Here is a 23,048-nt window from a genome sequence, read left to right on the forward strand (position 1 = left end):
ACGTTTTTTTCCCTGTAATTCATTTCTAATCTCATAGTGTTGCGGTTAGAAAAGGTGCTTGATATGATTTCAATTTTCTTAAATTGATTGAGGCTTGATTTGTGAAGCAAGATATGATCTATCCTGGAGAATGCTCTGTGCGCACTTGAGAAGAAAGTGTAATCTGCTGTTTTTGGATGGAATGTCTAACAAATATCAATTAAATCTATCTGGTCTATTGTGTCATTTAAAGCTTCTGTTTCCTTCTTTATTTTCATTTTGGCTGATCTGTCCATTGGTGTAAGTGAGGTGTTAAAATCCCTCACTCTTATAGTGTTACTGTCGATTTCCTCTTTATAGCTGTTAGCAGTAGCCTTATATATTGAGGTGCTCCTATGTTGGGTGCATATATATTTATAATTGTTATATCTTCTTCTTGGATTGATCCCTTGATCATTATGTAGTGTCCTTCCTTGTCTCTTGTAACATTCTTTATTTTAAAGTCTAATTTTTCTGTTATGAGTATAGCTACTCCAGCTTTCTTTTGATTTCCATTTGCATGGAATATCTTTTTCCATCCCCTCACTTTCACTCTGTATGTGTCCCTAGGTCTGAAGTGGTCTCTTCTAGACAGCATATACATGGGTCTTTTTTTTGTATCCATTCAGCAAGCCTGTGTCTTTTGGTTGGAGTTTTTAATCCATTCACGTTTAAGGTAATTATCAATATGTTTGTTCCTATGACCATTTTCTTATTTGTTTTGGGTTTGTTTTTGTAGGCCCTTTTCTTCTCTTGTGTTTCCCACTTAGAGAAGTTCCTTTAGCATTTGTTGTACAGCTGTTTGGTGGTGCTGAATTCTCTTAGCTTTTGCTTGTCTGTAAAGCTTTTGATTTCTCCATCGAATGTGAATGAGATCCTTGCTGGGTAGAGTAATCTTGGTTGTAGGTTCTTCCCTTTCATCACTTTAAGTATATCATGCCACTCCCTTCTGGCTTGTAGAGTTTCTGCTGAAAAATCAGCTGTTAACCTTATGGGGGTTCCCTTGTAAGTTATTTGTCATTTTTCCCTTGCTGCTTTCAACAATTTTTCTTTGTGTTCAATTTTTGCCACTTTGATTACTATGTGTCTCGGCATGTTTCTCCTTGGGTTTATCCTGTATGGGACTCACTGCACTTCCTGGACTTGGGTGGCTATTTCCTTTCCCATGTTAGGGAAGTTTTCGGCTATAATCTCTTCAAATATTTTCTCAGTCCCTTTGTTTTCCTCTTCTTCTTCTGGGACCCCTATAATTTGTATGTTGGTGCATTTAATGTTGTCCCAGAGGTCTCTGAGACTCTCCTCAATTTTTTTCATTCCTTTTTCTTTATTCAGCTCTGTGTTAGTTATTTCCAGTGTTTTATCTTCCAGGTCTCTTATCCTTTCCTCTACCTCAGTTATTCTGCTACTGATTCCTTCTAGGGAAATTTTAATTTCATTTTTTTTCATCATTGCTTGTTTGCTCTTTAGTTCTTCTAGGTCCTTGCTAAACGTTTCTTGTATTTTCTCCATTCTATTTCCAAAGTTTTGGATCATCTTTACTATCATTACTGTGAATTCTTTTCCAGGTAGATTGCCTATTTCCTCTTCATTTGTTTGGGCTGGTGGTTTTTTACTGTGCTCTATCATCTGCTGCATATTTCTGTCTTCTCACTTTGCTTAACTTACTGTGTTTGGGGTCTTCTTTTTGCAGGCTGCAGGTTCATAGTTCCTGTTGTTTTTTGTGTCTACCTCCAGTGGGTAAGGTTAGTTCAGTGGGTTGTGTAGGCTTCCTAGTGGAGGGGACTGATGCCTGTGTTCTGGTGGCTGAGGCTGGATCTTGTCTTTCTGGTGGGCTGGACCACATGTGGTGGTGTGTTTTGGGGTGTCTGTGAACTTAGTATGATTTTAGGCAGCTTCTCTGTTAATGGGTGGGGTTGTTTTCCTCTCTTGCTAGTTATTTGGCATGGGGTGTCTATCACTGGAGCTTGCTGGTTGTTGAGTGGAGCTGGGTCTTAGTGTTGAGATGGAGATATCTGGAAGAGCTCTTGCCAATTGATATTATGTGGGGCCAGGAGGTCTCTGGTGAACCAATGTCCTGAACTTGGCTCTCCCACTTTAGAGGCTCAGGTCTGACACCCAGCTGGAGCACAAAGACCCTGTCAGCCACACGGCTGCTAGTGTTGGAGTGTACTGCAGAAGTGGGGGGGGGGGCGCTGTGACTTACCACAGGACAAGGACACTGGCAGTGGAAGTCTGGGAAGTACTCCTTGGCATGAGCCCTCCCAGAGTCTGCCATTAGCCTCACTCAAACTTCTATGTAATATTGGATGTCAGACAACATTGAAGAAAAGCCTACAGTTAAATCCATTGCCTTTTACCTGTAGAGCCTTCAGTAGATATTCTTTGATTATACAGGGCCTCAGCAAACACACCTCCTATGTACCCTAAGTCGAGGCATCAAATGAGCCTTCTTAGGGTGGTAAGAACAGGTGGAATCTTGAAGGACAAGCCGTGATTGGCCATGGTGCATCAAGCCAGACCCTGTGATGCCAAAGTTTGCATCAGAGAAAGGCTTTATTCATGAGGCAGCCAGGTGAGGAGATGGGTGAACGAATCTCAAATCCGTGTTGGCAAAGTTGAAGGTCTCGGGATGTTTATGGGATAAAGCTTGGGTGTGGGGAAAGTGGGGAAAGGTGATTGGAGATAAGAAAAAGCTGAGGCACTCTTAGTTCTGCACAGGTGCAACTAAGCTACCGGGTTCTTCATGGGCAGCTCATCCCTCTCCACATTTTTTACCCTTCTTTGTGTGGATACAAATAACAGTGAGGCTCTAAGGTATGGAGGAGCCACAAGATAGAAGCAACTTGGGTTCTGAATCACTGTACGCAGGAGAGGCAGACACTGGTTAGAAAGCTTTAGTTCTGATTGTTTTGTGAGTGAGAATCTTATATTTCATGGGGGCACTTTGTTACCACAGCATTGTATAACCTAGGATAATTATAGGGTTAAATGAAGTCACTTAAGCAGTGTCCAGCGAAGCAACTGGGAGCTGGTGGGTGAATGTTTGGTGAATGTTAGCTGTCCTTCAATAGTTAAGAACAAGAACGATGGAGCAAGAGAGAGCTGGGTTTAAACTAAGGCTGCACTACTTCACTGTATAATCTTCAACAATTTCCTTAAACAAAGAGTTTTGAATTCCTCATCTGTAAAAAGGGGGATAATATTAATGAAAAGGAAAAATATTATTAAAATTAAGAGAATATGTAGTTTTTCTCTCATTCAGAAGTTTCTTTATTCCTGCACGATTTAACACTATTTAAGCTGGCTGTTGCTTTTCCTTGCTGCAGTACTGTATAGATTACAGATCTCAGTAGAGGCAGCCTGCTGGGCTCAGGTGCCATTTACTTAAGTGTCATTGAGAATTCCTGTGCCAGGGCTGATCCAACACAGAGACACCTTGGTGAGTCTGCAGTCCTCTGGTAATTGCAGGGCATCTAGGCTGAGTGGGCTATAGACAGGCATAAAACCAGCAACCCTTGAGTCCAGAGGCCATCAAGAAAGCACTTACATTTTAACAGATCTCAAGAAAGCTTCATAGGACCATGAGCCACCTTCAAATTTTTCCCTTTCCATTATAAGGTAGGTAGAGAAGGAAGTAAACTTGCTTCCACCCACCTGGGAATGTCAGGTTCTTTACTACAGGTTTTTCCAACCACACTGAACATAGCAATGAACCCCTCAATTCCAAATTCCCATGTTTTGTAGCAAGAATCAGGAAATGCTGGTGTAAGCCATGGGCTATCTAATGATTGAAGCCCCTTCCATGAACTTGGGGGAACTATGGGGCTGAATTGGGGCCACTGTCAAGGATTGAGATCTGGGGGTTGGAACTGGGGTGGGGTTTCTTCCTTCCTAAGCAGTAAGAGCCAGAGGTTTGTTAGAGAAAATCAGGATGAAACAAGTATGGAACTAAGTCCAAAGGACCAGAGGCCAAATAAGAGGTATTTAGGGGTCCAGGAGTTAGGAGTCATATGGGGTTGGGAATAAAGGGGGAATGTCCAGGGCAAACTCCAAGAACACACTCCAGGAGTCCAATTCATTTGGCAGTTGTGAACCAGTCTGGCTCAGAGACTAAGCAAAGACAGTGAATTTGTGGAGAAGGTGGCTTGGTCACACCTGAGAAGGGAGGATGGGCATAGCTGGATAGAAGCCAAGGACGAATGTTAGGATTTCATACAGGAGGAAGAGCAAATATATACACACATTAGCTTTGCAGTGAGGTGGCAGGAAAAACACTGAGCTAACTAAGAGAGGTGTCAGGAAGTCAGCTAGGTTTGGAGAATCAGTAGGAAGACACTGTTTCTCCATGTGCACTTGGCAAATGGCGGGCACAAGCATTGTTTAGGAAAACCATTAAACTGAAGATTCCAGGACCACTGGGATTCTGATTCAACAGAACACTTTTCTGACTGGCCAGGAATCCAACTTTGGGGTTTCAGGAGGGAGCTTGTGAACATGCTGTTTTAAATCACCCAGGCACCGCTGCAGAGGAAGGGAGGGCATGAAGAATGAGCAAGATATTAGGTGGGTTAAAATGCCATTTATGGTTGCTTTAGACTTGTGTCCGGGCCTCCTCTCAACCCTCATGGCCTCCTGAGTTTCATCACCTCTGCTTTTATTTTGGGGACTTGCTTCTCCTTCTTTTCTGCTACTTCCTTCTCCTGGTTCTGTCTTGCTTGTGTCCACCCCACTAAGACCTCAGTTAATAACCTGGACCTCTCTCCAGAATAAGGCCTGGGGGCAAGTTGATATAGAAACAACTGGTCCTCATCACCCTAGATCCCTCTTCAAGGCAAGTGGCTTCTATCAATTATCCTCAGAGAATGTCCGATAAACTCTAGGGGAAAGTTTCCAAGTTACCTGTGCAGTTTGAGCACCAGAAAAAGGGACAGGAAATGACCTCAGTGTGCTTACATGGTATTTGTCTGGATTGTTCTGGCATGACCTTTCCCCCAGTACTAGGCACAGTTAGGGTGTTAATAATACTTGCTGGTGGTCCCTTCTCTTTCTCTTTCTCTCTAAGACCCCCATCTGGAAGAATCTATTCTGAATACCAGCACTGTCTCCTAACAAATACGTACTGGGTATTAATAATGTGTTGATAAAATCAAAGGAAATGATTAATATCATATTTCATAGAATCAAAGAGGCACATATTTATTTTCTTAACAACCACAAATTGATAGAAAAGCTCTGTGTTATAGTTTCATTGAGAGTGTTTTTTCCCTTTTAGTAATATGGTGAATAGTTGATAGTTTCTCAGACTTTATGAAATAGGTTACATAGAGACAAGTCTTCTTTCTGTTAAATGTTTGAATGATGATAAGCATTTTGGTTGAGTGAGAGTAATGGGATAAATCATCCTTTATCAGGATGATTTATTTTCTAAGAATACAACAAAATAGAGGCAGCACGATTCAACAAAAAGCATGAAATTTGGCATTTGACTGCATGGGGTTTTGAGCCTCAGTTTCTTCATCTGTAAAATGAACACAATGGAATCTACCTCACAGTATGGTTAGAAGTAAATGAAGTTGTGATTTTGATAAGGACTCTAATATGTCATAGAAATCATGGATAATTTCATTCAATAGCTAAATATTAAATATATTTCATTAAGTAGCTAGTATTAAATATTAAATATATGTTTCATTAAGTAGCTAATATTAAATATTAAATATATATGTCATTAAACAGCTAATATTAAATATTAAATATATATGTCATTAAACAGCTAGTATTAAATATTAAATACATATATTCCTTTAAATAGTTAATATTAAATGTAACCCTAAATCTACTCAGTAAGTAGTGCAATGTCTTTTACATCGTTCAGAAGACATTTCAGCTTGTTGCAGGGTTGTCTCTTGAGTTACCAAGAGAGAATCCTCTCTGAATCATACCGTAGGTATTTAAGGCTCAGTAGATGTGGCTGAGAAAACTCTAAGCCTCTGACACCTTCATAATTTCTTTAAAAAATTAACCTCTGTCAGAATTGATGGGGAAACACCAGAGCATTTTCCACCATACTGGTGAATAAGACCAGAGGATGGCCTCCATCTCTACTACTATTTAACACTGTGTTGGGAGCACTGGTACACACAAATAAAGAAAAGAAATAAGGAGAACGACTAGTTAAGTAAGTATGGGCAAAACTATCTCTATTTCCATATTATCTATATTTTTAAAACTCCAAAAAATTAACAGAAAATTAGTATAAACAACAATAAAACTTAATAAAATAGTTATTTAAGAAAACAATTCAATAGCTTTTATGAATACAAACAATATTCAGTTAGAAGGTGTAATGGAAGAGAACGAAAGAAAGAAACAAACTAGGCATAAACTTAAAAACAAACATTCCAAACCTCTAAGAGGAACAGTAAGTGCTCCTGCAAACACAAAAGGAGACTTGAATGAACTGAAAACAAGTCATGTTCTGGGCTGGGAAGACAACATTAAAAGAGATTACCTTTGCAATCTCAATAAAAATACTATCACTTTTTAAAAAAAAATTCTGGTACTAGTTGCTTATAAAGCTTAATGGAAAGAACAACAAGCAAAATATCCAAGCAGACCTGAAGACCCTTAAAAAGACAAAGAATACAGAAGTGAGAGAGGCTGGTTCTATCAGGTATTAAAATGTGCTACAAAATGATTACCTGTAAGGGAAGAGAGTAAAAACTAGAGAAACAGGAATGAGAGCTAAACTTTTCTGAATATACTTTGTTTTGTAGTTTTGACTTTAGAATCATGTAAACATTTTATATAATTATAAAACAAAATTAAACTTGAAAAAATAAATTCTAAAAGCTGAAAGCAACATGAAACAAAGGAACCCAACCGTTTTATGGGTTAGAGCTTCAACTATAGAGAGGAATTGTCTCTAGACTTTAAAGTATGAGTTAGCATCTATAGAGGGATATATATCTTACAGAAGAAAAGAATTTCAAAATTTCAAAATTCATGAATTAAAAAAATTCATACCAGAAAGCAAGGAAACTATTAAGAACTCAAGAGCCAACTTGAAGGGGTTTTAACTGGTTAAACAAGGGACGATACAAGATTTCAAAGGAATAATTATAACTGAAATAGATTGAAACACTGGAGTATATTTTAAAACTCCATGAATTCTTAATAATAGTGAGGGAGCCCATTAGTCACCTATGAAGAATGCTAGAGAAGTAACTTGTTATTCTGAAAATTGTTTGAAAAAAAGAAAGAATAAGCATTTTCCGGCCTTTCTTGTACAAATCACACCTCAGGGAACCAAACAGCTGTTGAAGGGAGCTCTTCTTTACAGAAGAACTCTAAATAATAGATAAAGAAGGAATAATAGAATTAGAAAATTACCATTTTGGAAATTCTAATGGAATAATGAATCTAAGCAATGCTCCTCAATGACTGTTAAGACCATAAAAGAGCACCATCCCTTGTAAAACATTCTTTCTACAAAACAGCCCCTGAACCTGATCAAGTCCCAACTAGCTGTTTACAGGGAACACAGAGTGGGGGAAATGTGACAGAACAAACCAGCCTGGTTTCTTCAAGTAAAAGAAGAAAGTTTCTTCAAGTTTCTTTAAGTAAATTGCAAGGAAAAAAAAAAAAAAGAGGGAGAGAGAACTAACAGATTGAAAGAGACTTCAGAGACATTTCAGTCAAATGCAATGCTTGGACCTTGTTTAGATTCCAATTTTTAAAAAAAACTATTAAATAAATTAGACGGTCACATATGAATAGTGGCAGAACATTTGCTGGCATTAAGGAAGATTAGATAATCTAGGTATAAAAATAGGTTTGTGGTTATGTTTATAGAAAGATTCCTTGTCCTTTAGAGATACATATTTCAGTATTTTCAGATGGAATGGCATGGTGTTTGGGAGAGGACTCCATAGTGACTTACATTGACCCCAGGCCCTTTTGCCTTCATGGACCCCCTTTCACCATAATAGATTTTGGGGATCCTAAAAATGTTATTGTTTTCTCATGTGAGAAAAAAATGGAAACACTTTATTCAACCTTACAAGTTCATTTTTCCTTCTGACTTTAAAAGAAATTAAAACGTTCTTGTAGGTTCTTAAAAGTATCATGGGTTCTGGCACTATGCTTGCTTTACCTAATGAATGAGTGAGCCCTGGTCTGGGATTGGCTTCAAAACGATCTAGTGGTGGTTGGGGGGGGGGCGGGGTGATAGAAAATGGGCATTGGGAGTATGGATGAAATAAAATTGGCCACAAGTTAATAATGGTTGAGGATGTGGAGAGGGGGGTGGGTTATCATAACCCACTACTTTTATGGGTGTTTAAAATTTTTCATAATAAATAAATTAGATCTTGGAGAGAAGATGGCGGAAGAGTAAGATGCGGAGATCACCTTCCTTCCCACAGATACAGTAGAAATACATCTACACGTGGAACTGCTCCTACAGAACACCCACTGAACGCTGGCAGAAAACATCCGACCTCCAAAAAGGCAAGAAAATTCCCCCATACTTGGGTAGGGCAAAAGAAAAAAGAAATAACAGAGACAAAAGAATAGGGACGGCACCTGCACCAGCGGGAGGGAGCTGTGAACGAGGAAAGATTTCCACGCACTAGGAAGCCCCTTCGCGGGCAGAGACTGCGGGTGGCAGAGGGGGGAAGCTTCGGAGCCATGGAGGGGAGCGCAGCCACAGGGGTGCGGAGGGCAAAGCGGACAGGTTCCCGCATGGAGGAGCGGTGCCGACCAGCACTCACCAGCCCGAGAGGCTTGTCTGCTCACCCGCCGGAGCGGGTGGGGCTGGGAGCTGAGGCTCGGGCTTCGGTTGGTTCGCAGGGAGAGGACTGGGGTTGGTGGCGTGAACACAGCCTGAAGGGGTTAGTGCACCACAGCTAGCCGGGAGGGAGTCCGGGAAAAAGTCTGCAGCTGCCGAAGAGGCAAGAGACTTTTACTTCCCTCTTTGTTTCCTGGTGCGTGAGGAGAGGGGATTCAGAGCGCCGCCTAAATGAGCTCCAGAAACGGGCGCGAGCCGCGGCTATCAGCGCGGATCCCACAGCAACAGGGGCGCAGAGGAAAAAACGGAGAGACTCCCGCACAGAGAGGCTCGGCGCCGAGCAGCGCTCACCAGCCCGAGAGGCTTGTCTGCTCACCCGCCGGGGTGGGCGGGGCTGGGAGCTGAGGCTCGGCTTCGGTTGGGTCGGATCGCAGGGAGAGGACTGGGGCTGGCGGCATGAACACAGCCTGAAGGGGTTAGCGCACCACAGCTGGCTGGGAGGGAGACTGGGAAAAAGTCTGCAGCTGCCGAAGAGGCAAGAGACTTTTTCTTGCCTCTTTGTTTCACGGCGCGCAAGGAGAGGGGATTCAGAGCGCCGCCAAAACGAACTCCAGAGACTGGCGCGAGCCGCGGAGATCAGCGCGTACCCCAGAGACGGGCGTGAGACGCTGGGGCTGCTGCTGCCGCCTCCAAAAAGCCTCTATGCGAGCACAGGTCACTCTCCACACCGCCCCTCCTGGTAGCCTGTGCAGCCCGCCACTGCCAGGGTCCCGTGATCTGGGGACAACTTCCCCGGGAGAACGCACTGCACGCCTCAGGCTGGTGCAACGTCACGCCGGCGTCTGCCACCGCAGGCTCACCCCGCCTCCTCTGTACCGCTCCCTCCCCCTGCCTGAGTGAGCCAGAGCCCCCGAAGCAGCTGCTTCTTTAACCCCGTCCTGTCTGGGCGGGGAATAGACGCCCTCAGGCGACCTACACGCAGAGGCGGGTCCAAATCCAAAGCTGAACCCCAGGAGCTGTGCAAACAGAGAAGAGAAGGGGAAATCTCTCTCAGCAGCCTCAGAAGCAGCGGATTAAAACTCCACAAACAACTTGATGTGCCTCCATCTGTTGAATACCTGAATAGACAACGAATCATCACAAATTCAGGAGGTGGACTTTGGAAGCAGGATATACTAATTTTTCCCCTTTTCCTTTTTTTTTGTGAGTGTATATGTATATGCTTCTGGGTGAGATTTTGTCTGTATAGCTTTGCTTTATAATAGCTTTATTTTACTTTACTATATTATAGCCTCCTTCTTTTTTCTTTCTATTTTTTCTCCCTTTTACTCTGAGCCGTGTAGACGAAAGGCTCTTGGTGCTCCAGCCAGGCATCAGGGCCGTGCCTCTGAGGTGGGAGAGCCAACTTCAGGACACTGGTCCACAAGAGACCTCCCAACTCCACATAATACCAAACGGCAAAAATCTCTCAGAGATCTCCATCTCAACATCAAGACCCAGCTTCACTCAAAAACCAGCAAGCTACAGTGCTGGACACCCTATGCCAAACAACTAGCAAGACAGGAACACAGCCCCATCCATTAGCAGAGAGGCTGCCTAAAATCATAATAAGGCCACAGACACCCCAAAATACAACACCAGACGTGGTCATGCCCACCAGAAAGACAAGATCCAGCCTCATCCACCAGAGCTCAGGCACTAGTTCCCTCCACCAGGAAGCCTACACAACTCACTGAACCAACCTTAGCCACTGGGGACAGATACCAAAAACAACGGGAACTACGAACCTGCAGCCTGTGAAAAGGAGACCCCAAACACAGTAAGATAAGCAAAATGAGATGACAGAAAAACACACAGCAGATGAAGGAGCAGGGTCAAAACACGCCAGACTTAACAAATGAAGAGGAAATAGGTAGTCTACCTGAAAAAGAATTCAGAATAATGATAGTAAGGATGATACAAAATCTTGGAAATAAAATAGACAAAATGCAAGAAACATTTAACAAGGACGTAGAAGAACTAAAGAGGAACCAAGCAATGAAAAAAACACAATAAATGAAATTAAAAATACTCTAGATGGGATCAATAGCAGAATAACTGAGGCAGAAGAAAGGATAAGTGACCTGGAAGATAAAATGGTGGAAATAACTACTACAGAGCAGGATAAAGAAAAAAGAATGAAAAGAACTGAGGACAGTCTCAGAGACCTCTGGGACAACATTAAATGCACCAACATTCGAATTATAGGGGTCCCAGAAGAAGAAGAGAACAAGAAAGGGACTGAGAAAATATTTGAAGAGATTATAGTTGAAAACTTCCCTAATATGGGAAAGGAAATAGTTCATCAAGTCCTGGAAGCACAGAGAGTTCCATACAGGATAAACCCAAGGAGAAACACGCCAAGACACATATTAATCAAACTGTCAAAAATTAAATATAAGGAAAACATATTAAAGGCAGCAAGGGAAAAACAACAAATAACACACAAGGGAATCCCCATAAGGTTAACATCTGATCTTTCAGCAGAAACTCTGCAAGCCAGAAGTGAGTGGCAGGATATACTTAAAGTGATGAAGGAGAAAAACCTACAACCAAGATTACTCTACCCAGCAAGGATCTCATTCAGATTCGATGGAGAAATTAAAACCTTTACAAACAAGCAAAAGCTGAGAGAGTTCAGCACCACCAAACCAGCTTTACAACAAATGCTAAAGGAACTTCTTTAGGCAAGAAACACAAGAGAAGGAAAACACCTACAATAACAAACCCAAAACATTTAAGAAAATGGGAATAGGAACATACATATCGATAATTACCTTAAATGTAAATGTATTAAATGCTCCCACCAAAAGACACAGGCTGTCTGAATGGATACAAAAACAAGACCCATATATATGCTGTCTACAAGAGACCCACTTCAGACCTAGAGACACATACAGACTGAAAGTGAGGGGATGGAAAAAGATATTCCATGCAAATGGAAATCAAAAGAAAGCTGGAGTAGCAATTCTCATATCAGACAAAATAGACTTTAAAATAAAGACTATTACAAGAGACAAAGAAGGACACTATATAATGATCAAGGGATCGATCCAAGAAGAAGGTATAACAATTGTAAATATTTATGCACCCAACATAGGAGCACCTCAATACATAAGGCAAATACTAACAGCCATAAAAGGGGAAATCGACAGCAACACAATCATAGTAGGGGACTTTAACACCCCACTTTCACCAATGGACAGATCATCCAAAATGAAAATAAATAAGGAAACACAAGCTTTAAATGATACATTAAACAAGATGGACTTAATTGATATTTATAGGACATTCCACCCAAAAACAACAGAATACACATTTTTCTCAAGTGATCATGGAACATTCTCCAGGATAGATCATATCTTGGGTCACAAATCAAGCCTTGGTAAATTTAAGAAAATTGAAATCGTATCAAGTATCTTTTCTAACCACAACGCTATGAGACTAGATATCAATTACAGGAAAAGATTTCTAAAAAATACAAACACATGGAGGCTACACAATACACTACTTAATAACGAAGTGATCACTGAAGAAATCAAAGGGGAAATCAAAAAATACCTAGAAACAAATGACAATAGAGATACGATGACCCAAAACCTATGGGACGCAGCAAAAGCAGTGCTAAGAGGGAAGTTTATAGCAATACAAGCCTACCTCAAGAAACAGGAAACATCTCGAATAAACAACCTAAGCTTGCACCTAAAGCAATTACAGAAAGAAGAACAAAAAAACCCCAAAGCCAGCAGAAAGAAAGAAATTATAAAGATCAGGTCAGAAATAAATGAAAAAGAAATCAAGGAAACAATAGCAAAAATCAATGAAACTAAAAGCTGGTTCTTTGAGAAGATAAACAAAATTGATAAACCATTAGCCAGACTCATCAAGAGAAAAAGGGAGAAGACTCAGATCAATAGAATTAGAAATGAAAAAGGAGAAGTAACCACTGACACTGCAGAAATACAAAAGATCATGAGAGATTACTACAAGCAACTCTTTGCCAATAAAATGGACAACCTGGAAGAAATGGACAGATTCTTAGAAATGCACAACCTACCGAGACTGAACCAGGAAGAAATAGAAAATATGAACAGACCAATCACAAGCACTGAAATTGAAACTGTGATTAAAAACCTTCCAACAAACAAAAGCCCAGGACCAGATGGCTTCACAGGCAAATTCCATCAAACATTTAGAGAAGAGCTAACACCTATCCTTCTCAAACTCTTCCAAAATATTTCAGAGGGAGGAACACTCCCAAACTCATTCTACAAGGCCACCATCACCCTGATACCAAAACCAGACAAAGATACTACAAAAAAAAGAAAATTACAGGCCAATATCACTGATGAACATAGATGCAAAAATCCTCAACAAAATACTAGCAAACAGAATCCAACAGCACATTAAAAGGATCATACACCATGATCAAGTGGGGTTTATCCCAGGAATGCAAGGATTCTTCAATATATGCAAATCAATCAATGTGATACACCATATTAACAAACTGAAGGAGAAAAACCATATGATCATCTCAATAGATGCAGAGAAAACTTTCGACAAAATTCAACACCCATTTATGATAAAAGCCCTGCAGAAAGTAGGCATAGAGGGAACTTTCCTCAACATAATAAAGGCCATATGTGACAAACCCACAACCAACATTGTCCTCAATGGTGAAAAACTGAAACCATTTCCACTAAGATCAGGAATAAGACAAGGTTGCCCACTCTCACCACTATTATTCAACATACTTTTGGAAGTGTTAGCCACAGCAATCAGAGAAGACAAAGAAATAAAAGGAATCCAAATCAGAAAAGAAGAAGTAAAGCTGTCACTATTTGCAGATGACATGATACTATACAGAGAGAATCCTAAAGATGCTACCAGAAAACTCCTAGAGCTAATCAATGAATTTGGTAAAGTAGCAGGATACAAAATAAATGCACAGAAATCTCTTGCATTTCTATACACTAATGACGAAAAATCTGAAAGTGAAATTAGGATAACACTCCCGTTTACCATTGCAACAAAAAGAATAAAATATCTAGGAATAAACCTACCTAAGGAGACAAAAGACCTGTATGCAGAAAATTATAAGACACTGATGAAAGAAATTAAAGATGATACAAATAGATGGAGAGATATACCATGTTCCTGGATTGGAAGAATCAACATTGTGAAAATGACTCTACTACCCAAAGCAATCTACAGAGTCAATGCAATCCCTATCAAACTACCACTGGCATTTTTCACAGAACTAGAACAAAAAATTTCACAATTTGTATGGAAACACAAAAGACCCCGAATAGCCAAAGCAATCTTGAGAACGAAAAATGGAGCTGGGGGAATCAGGCTCCCTGACTTCAGACTATATTGCAAAGCTACAGTAATCAAGACAGTTTGGTACTGGCACAAAAACAGAAATATAGATCAATGGAACAGGATAGAAAGCCCAGAGATAAACCCACACACATATGGTCACCTTATCTTCGATAAAGGAGGCAAGCATATACAGTGGAGAAAAGACAGCCTCTTCAATAAGTGGTGCTGGGAAAATTGGACAGGTACATGTAAAAGTATGAAATTAGAACACTCCCTGACACCATGCACAAAAATAAAGTCAAAATGGATTAAAGACCTAAGTGTAAGGCCAGACAATATCAAACTCTTAGAGGAAAACATAGGCAGAACACTCTTATGACATACATCACAGCAAGATTCTTTTTGACCCAGCTCCCAGAGGAATGGAAATAAGAACACAAATAAACAAATGGGACCTAATGAAAGTTAAAAGCTTTTGCACAGCAAAGGAAACCATAAACAAGACCAAAAGACAACCCTCAGAATGGGAGAAAATATTTGCAAATGAAGCAACTGACAAAGGATTAATCTCCAAGATTTACAAGCAGCTCATGCAGCTCAATAACAAAAAAACGAACAACTCAATCCAAAAATGGGCAGAAGACCTAAATAGACATTTCTCCAGAGAAGATATACAGTTTGCCAACAGACACATGAAAGAATGCTCAACATCATTAATCAGTAGAGAAATGCAAATCAAAACTACAATGAGATATCATCTCACACCGATCAGAATGGCCATCATCAAAAAATCTAGAAACAATAAATGCTGGAGAGGGTGTGGAGGAAAGGGAACACTCTTGCACTGTTGGTGGGAATGTAAATTGATACAGCCACTATGGAGAACAGTATGGAGGTTCCTTAAAAAACTACAAATAGAACTACCATACGACCCAGCAATCCCACTACTGGGCATATACCCTGAGAAAACCATAGTTCAAAAAGAGTCATGTACCAAAATGTTCATTGCAGCTCTGTTTACAATAGCCAGGACATGGAAGCAACCTAAATGTCCATCAACAGATGAATGGATAAAGAAGATGTGGCACATATATACAATGGAATATTACTCAGCCATAAAAAGAAATGAAATGGAGGTATTTGTAATGAGGTGGATGGAGTTAGAGTCTGTCATACAGAGTGAAGTAAGTCAGAAAGAGAAAAACAAATACAGTATGCTAACACATATATACGGAATCTAAGGAAAAAAAAAAAAAAAGGCCATGAAGAACTCAGGGCAAGACGGGAATAGAGACACAGAGCTACTAGAGGGTGGACTTGAGGATATGGGGAGGGGGTGGGGTGAGATGTGACAGGGTGGGAGAGTGTCATGGACGTATATACACTACCAAATGTGGGATAGATAGCTAGTGGGAAGCAGCCACATAGCACAGGGAGATCAGCTCGGTGCTTTGTGACCGCCTGGAGGGGTGGGATGGGGAGGGTGGGAGGGAGGGAGATGCAAGAGGGAAGAGGTATGGGAACGTATTGTGTGTGTATGGCTGATTCACTTTGTTGTGGAGCAGAAGCTAACACACCATTGTGAGGCAATTATACTTCAATAAAGATGGTTAAAAAAAATGCATGCTCTTAAGGAAATCCCAAAAAAAATAAAAATAAAAATAAATAAATTAATTAAAGCATCAATTTCTGAAAAATACTTATTTGAATGCTTTTTAAAATTTTTCCCATAGAGGAGGAATAGGAAAAAAATAAATAAAACCAAAAGAAAAACCTGTTTTGATTTAAACTTGGTGTTAGTGTAAACCCTGAATAAATGAGATTTAAAGATATCAAGTCTCATTTGGGACAAAGACCTCATTATTAGAGTTTTGCTAAGACTGAGAATCTAAATGGACAGAGGGTTTTAAATTTTTTTCTTTTTTGGTCTTTTTTTTAGATTTCTTTTTTTTTTTTTTTTTTGATGTGGACAATTTTTAAAGTCTTTAGTGAATTTGTTACAATATTGCTTTTGTTTTATGTTTTGGTTTTTTGGCCGCGAGGCATGTGGGATCTTAGCTCCCTGACCAGGGATTGAACCCGCACCCCCTGCATTGGAAGGCAGATTCTTAACCACTGGACCACCAGGGAAGTCCGCAAATTTTTAATTTGAAAGTTCACTTTCTGGTTTTTTTTTTTGGTGGTGAGGAGATGCTGCCTGCCAATATGGTACCATTTTATTTCAGAGAAAGCTGAATGGGAACAACATTATGAGCATTTCTCAGTGGCTTTTGTGATGAAATAATCAATACAAATAAAGGGCAATACGGGAAGTCTCTCAAGCTTTTCAGAAAAGCTGCATTTGGTGATTGTGAGCAGGTGAGTGATGATATTGGATTTGTCACCTAGTGAGTTCAGCACACCTGTGTGGGCGGATTCCCTCCCCCCAAGCCCCCCGCCAGTGAGGTGCTGCTGACCTCTTAGCACCTCCCTGCTCCTCTGTCCATTCACTCCAGGAACAGTTACTGAGTATCTGCTCCGTGTCGAGCGCTGGGCTGGATGCCTGGATGCCTGGATACACAGGGAAAAAAACATGGTTCTCACCCTGAAGGGGCAAACTGGGAAGAAAGAGTCACCTGCTGGGGAAAGAGATGGAAACGGAAATGTTCCAAACAAGTGGAGAAGTATCTCCATGAGTTGGGTGCAGAGGGCTAGAGGGCACCCATAGAAGCTAAAGAGATCAGGCAAGGTTTCTGGAAGTGGAGGGATATTGGAGAGACCCGAAGGAAAGTAGCAGATGACGATAATCCAAGAAAAGCAGAAGAATGAAGAAGGCATCAGGCAGAGAGAGGCATGTGCCAAGCCCTGAAGGCTTGGAGAGGGCAGGGTGGGTACGAGTGCTGGGCAGAGAAAAGGTGGTGGAGGGGAGGCTGGGTGGTGGAAAGTGGTGGGGGGCACTGAGCCGCGGAAGGACTGTAATGAAGGAGCAAATGTCTGTACCAGGGGTTCTCAGTGTGGGCTGGGACCAGCAGCATTAGCATCACTCAGGAATTGTAGAATGCAAATTCTCAGGCTCACTCCAGACCTACCTAATCAGAAACCCTGATAACACCTAACAATCTGTGTTTTAACAGCCTTCTAGACGATTCTGATGCATTGGTCTAAATGATTTTACCCTCCAGGGAACATTTAGTAATGTCTGAATACACTTTTGGCTGTAAGACTGATGGGGGTGAAGTATTACTACGAGTGTTTAGTAGCCTGGGATGCTGCTAAACATCTTACAATGCACAGGACAGGCCCCACAACAAAGTCCAAATGTCAATGGTGCAGCTGTTGAGAAATCCTGATCCTCCCTTTCTCTGTCTATCTCTCTTTCCTTCCTTCATTCCTTTCCTTTTCCTTCCTCCCTCTCTCTCTCCCTCTCTCTCTTTCTCTCTCTCTCCTTTATTCCCACTTGTCCTCTACAGACAGCAGAGCACTCGAAAGGCCACAAAATGCTCCTTTTCTGCATCTTTATTTATTCAATTATAGATAACCCTCCCCTTTTATCTAATAACTCACCATGACTAAATTGACCTATGGCTAATGTAGGCATTATCTTATTTCTGCCCCAAAGGGTCCATTTATCTCCCTGGGAATGGAATGGGGTGGCTCAGAGTATAGGTGACAATCTCCAACCCAGGCCTGAAGCTGTAGGTCTTGGCCACTGTGCATATGAGCTTATACATGAGGCCCAAACAGCCAGGAGTCCTGATTTTGGCATGAAAGACAATTCCAGTGGAAGTGGAGGCTCCCACAGGAGATATTAGGGACAACTCTGAGCTGCTCCTCCAGACCACAGAAGTAAGCATGTCCACAGATAGTACAAAGTCCGAACAGAATGGTTTTAAACAAAGATGTAAAGTCACATTAAGAGTTTGGGACTAACCAATGGATAGGATTCTAAACTGATGGATGACATTGACAAATGCAAATAATTATATCCATTAGAAGAAGGATTACAGGGCAAAAAGAGTGAGTAAAGTGTAAAGTTACAAAGACAAACATTAGCAGTGCCCATCTAACACTTTCCAGGGGAGTCAGTGCCCCCAACATGAATGTTTAGTCTGCCTAACAGACCTATAATCCCATTGGGGTGGTAGGTGCCCCAGGCTTTTAAAGTCTGAAGCCATTAACCACCTCCATTATCCAGCTTCCCTGGCTCTGCTTTTAGGCTGTCACACAACCTTATGAAAACTGTCTTCCCCATGGTTTGCCCACATGGAGAAAATGCCCTGGTAAAGCTGATATGAATGTTGAGTCTGCTTGAGGGTCATGTTTCTCACTGAACATGAACCTGTCGGCCTTTTGATTTATAGCTCTGGCCTCTATTGAATTTACTCAGTCATCCTGAGTTGGTAGAGTCACCTCTGGGACACTGACAACATGGAGCTTCTGGACTTCCAAGGTAGAGAGAGGGCCAGACAAGGGACCATAAGGAATGACTCTGGGAGTCTGGTTCAGGCACTTAGCCTATTGTCCTCCTTTGGTCATCCTGACTCTTATAATGAGTCTTTTCTTCCAACTTCTACATTCCCATGATACTCAGAAAGCATGTGTGGTAGACTGAAGAAAGTGGCCACCATACTCTGCAGCTCCTCCCACCAAGAGGTGGAGTCCATGTCCTATTTCCTCATCCCTGAATCTGGGATGACTGTGTGACTGGCCAATAGCACGCAGAGGAAGTGACCTCATGTGAGTCTGAGACTGGGCCTCGAGACGTGCATCTTTTGTCCTGGCTCTTTTGGACCCTAAGGTTGCTGAGTGTATAAGTCAAGCTAGCCTGCTGATCGATGAGAGACAAATGGCTCCACCACCCTGATCATTCCAGATGACAGCCAGACAAACCCCAGAAGCAGGGGCGTCCTGCTCAGGTACAGCTGACTGCAAATACATAAGGAAGTCCATGCAAGACCAAGAAAAGAGCCTCCTAGATGAACTCAACTTGACAATGTACAGAATCATAAGCTAAATAAATGGCTATTGTTTTAAGTATTAAATTTTGGAGTAGTTTGTCATGCAGCGGTAGATAACTGATAACAACAGTATTTGTGTTTTTAATAACTCCCAATTATACCCTGAACTTATTACCACAGTTTCTCTCCTAGAGGCCATGGGATTTGCCACTTAACATAACATGATTGAGATTTATCTCATGTTATCTCAGGAGCCTCAGTGGCTCCAGCAGAAAGGAGAGCCCTTGTTTCTTCCATCAAGATGCTAAGAGATTTGGGTAAATGCTACAGAAAATTTTGGGTTTGCCAACATTCACTTGAAGAGAAAGCGGAGGGGTAAATATGTAAAATTACATTTCTCAGACATAGACAGATTTCTGACCTTCAGCCGGCGGTCGGGATCTCCACTGCATAGAGAATTTACTGATACTTTGAATGATTTCCAGGCTGGGCTTAAGTTATTCATCACAACCTGAGGAAAAAAAGAGAGGAGTGGTGGGTTGGAGAGGTAGTGCTTGACATTTTCACATTTCAACATAAAAACTGCTTGAGAAACACTGCGGTGCTTATGAAAAGGACAATTGTCTGGAACAGGTGCCTTCATGAAAACGTGGAGTAGTAAACCTTTAAAGGGTGCCCACTAGGTGGATCGTATTGGGCAGAACTCTTGCGGTCACTGGCCTGGCTGTTATTTCATGAATAATGACAATAATATTGTCCAGTATGTGGATGCTGGAGATGACCCCTTCTATATCAAAAGAGGTTGGGATTAAGGAGATGGGCTTCCTCTGCCTCTGATAAAGGATCTCCAGTTCTGTAGGACTGTCAGTCCTATGGCATAAATTCTCTTCTACTGAGGTCAGCATACGTAAAGCCTATTGGTGTGTGGGGGAGTGTGGCAGAACAATTCTGCTGCTGAAGAACTGAGCGGTCTTTGGTGACCTGTGACCTTGGTTAGATCAGATTGCAAGTCAGAAGAAAAGTTTCTGGAAGAAAAATCCCAGGAGTACATTTATACTATGTATGCTTGGGAAGCATAACAGGGCAGATCTTCAGAACTTCAGGATCACAAACTAAGACTGTAATGTCGTGAAACCCTTTTAAAAGCAGTTTACTAATCATGAACTTGGCTAAATCCTGCCTGAGAGTCTATTCGAGTCAAGTCTTATTCTGCCATCAGATGATTCAGTAATTCAATTTGGTTTAGTGAATGAGTATTTGCTCTGTGCCTAAGATTATACTGTGTACTCTAGGTCAGGGGCTCCCAAAGTGTGGTTCCTGGACCAGCAGGAACTTGTTAAAAATACAAATGTCTAGATTCCACCCAGACCTACTGACAGAAACTCTCGAGGTGGGCCGCTAGGTGATTCTGATGCATGATATTTGAGAACCACTGCTCTAGGGTACATACAAATGAAGTTAAATGGAGTTCTGTCATATTGACTTTTCTTCCTATGAAGTTTTTAGTTAGCAGAGTCTTAGAATTGTAAAAATATTAATTCTCTATCTACATAACATAATTATTTTATAAGTGATTCCCTCTTCTCCTGAATTCCTTAATATAATGATGAATTATTGATTATACTGTAGGCTCATTATTAAATTTCCTTTAATGCATTAAAAAGTAGAAAAATAATGTTCCTGTGTGACTGCTTTTTGCTCTCATTCCCTGAATGAGCAAAGTGATAGTGAGAAGAAAAATTAGATAAAATTGTTTTGGTTAATTTAAATTTCTCACCTTTGTATAGAAATACTAAAAAGTGAAGATGTTTCATTACAACAGCTTTGTAAAACTCAATAGCAGATCAAAATTTCAACTAGAAATGTCCTCTGAAATTAAAATCTGTGTGTGTGTGTATGCACACACACACACACACATGTGCTTACCCAGAGAGAACGGTATTGCCTGGTATTTATTTTGTATCTATTGAGTAATAAAGAGGAAAAATCAATGTATGTTGATTGACTCATTGGAAAACTTTACAATCACATTTCTTATGAGATTCCAGGAGCCCCTTGCAATGGGGTATGGGGAAGAGTTAGAGATTCTGGGAACAGGGGAATTTACCAAGAAGAGGGATGCCATCAGGAGTGAAGAAGTCTAACAATATGCCACCACTCTTCTTTCTCCCTGCACATTCAAGTCCCCATGCATTGGCTGGAGCAAAGGCATGAACGGGTACTACTTCTGATTCTCCCCAACATTTAGTTACTTCTCCTGAAAGAACTTTGTTCCACCAAAGGAATCCTTATGTGGGAAAAAGTTCTATTTGGTGATGGTGATGGGGTGCCACTCAGGGAAACCATCCCAGTTGCATTTGAAACTATTCCCCAGTGAAAAGTTTGTGACTGTCCAAAGAATCACATTGTACTATCACAGGGAGTGGACATACTATCAATATTCAACTCCATTCATATATTCATTCTTTTAGTAAACACACTTTATTAAATGCTAGCCATGCACCAGATGACATACACAGAACTAGCCCGTCCAAGACTATTCGATTCTTGTTTACCTTAAATATGACATGAAAATTTCCCCTAATGCTACCTGCAACTCTGCTACTTCAGGAAAAAGGAAATGGATTTCCAGTGTGTGGTATGGGAACACAGCACCCCACTATCATCCTGAGAGAGTCATGAGAGTTCCTTCTTCCTTTACCCAACACTAGAAGCACCTTTCTCTCTCAGCTCCAAGCCATTCCTCCTTATCAATGCACTTCTCACCCCCACACAGTCTCTCTTGAACTGGCTTGTATATAAAATAAAATAAAAAGTGGAGACTAGGGTTGGTTGTTAAGTGGGTGTGTGGTGGTGGGTAGCGGGGGGTAAGATAGTGAAGGATAAGGCTCGGAGTCACGTGGAGAGAAGGTAGGAGGGTGAGAGGGAGATGCAGCCAGACCAAATGACTGCTGATACAGGACAGCCGTTTGTACGACAGATCTGACATCAGTCCTGTGTATGGACTTTCCCTGGGGAGGCAGATTGGCTTCTCAAATCACAGCAAAGCTCAGGGTCAAACTCAATTCAAACCTCAGCTCTACCCCTTGCTCACTGGGAAGGTGACTTGACCTCCTCAAAGTTCAGTTTCTTCAACTGTAAAATAGGGTAATAATAATCATGTCAATGCATAGTTGTGAGAAGTAAATAAAATGATGCATATGAGGTCACTCAGTCAAATGCTTGGTACCTAGTCACATTTATTAAATATTAGCTAGTATTCATCTTTTTATTATTAATAAGTTGCTGGCTTTCTGCATTAAAGTTCAATAATGGAAAATCTGGGTGAGAAAGTGTCTCCTCTTATAACACCCACATTGAGAATAAAGAGCCCTCTTAAGGACTGGGAAGACTTCAGGTCTTGGGGGATAGCTACAGACATTAAGAAAGGGAAGGGGTTTCTCAAAACAGGTCAGTGTATCATCTTAAAGAGACGAGATGGCACAGCTGAAGACGGCTCTTCTCACCTCAGTTCGGTGCACAAGCTGCTGAGTTGCATCATCATTCATTCGAAAAATTTCCAGAAATGGGTCAGACTTACTGAAGAAATCCTACAATAGATAAGCAGACATGAGTTGTTTCCCTACTCCCTGCACAAACACATTTGATCCAGCCCTGGATAAAATACCCCTGAATTTGACCCTTCCTTGCTTTATTCTTCATCCCTGAGATCCACCTTTGGCTAGAATGAGCTGTATCTTAACCCCAAGTCCTTTGAGAAGTAAGGATTGGTTGACTGAAATCCCAAGTAGTCTTCAAAGATCCATCCAAATGCTGGTTCTCTAAGAAGCAGTGTATCTGCTGTCTTAAACATGTTAATTCTAGTTATTGTAAAGCCTATGTCTGATGACTACAGTATCTGGATCACTGTGGGTCTGTTTTTATTATCTGTTTCTTCA

General features: G+C 41.1%; 1 protein-coding gene across 2 annotated transcripts in view; it reads right to left on the reverse strand.

Annotated features, from left to right (window-relative positions):
* The window catches only part of CPNE4 (copine 4), a 629,469-nt gene that overhangs the window by 138,067 nt on the left and 468,354 nt on the right, over window positions 1-23,048 (reverse strand). For both annotated transcript variants that reach the window (XM_082459307.1, XM_082459308.1), the window contains exons 6-7: window positions 22,617-22,700; window positions 19,532-19,621 (exon numbers count right to left, since the gene is read on the reverse strand). In XM_082459307.1, the coding sequence (XP_082315433.1) occupies window positions 19,532-19,621; window positions 22,617-22,700 (174 nt within the window). The remainder of the gene's footprint in view (window positions 1-19,531; window positions 19,622-22,616; window positions 22,701-23,048) is intronic.

The sequence above is a fragment of the Balaenoptera physalus genome (assembly GCF_965194825.1).
Source record: "Balaenoptera physalus genome assembly, chromosome: 4".
NCBI lineage: Eukaryota > Metazoa > Chordata > Mammalia > Artiodactyla > Balaenopteridae > Balaenoptera > Balaenoptera physalus.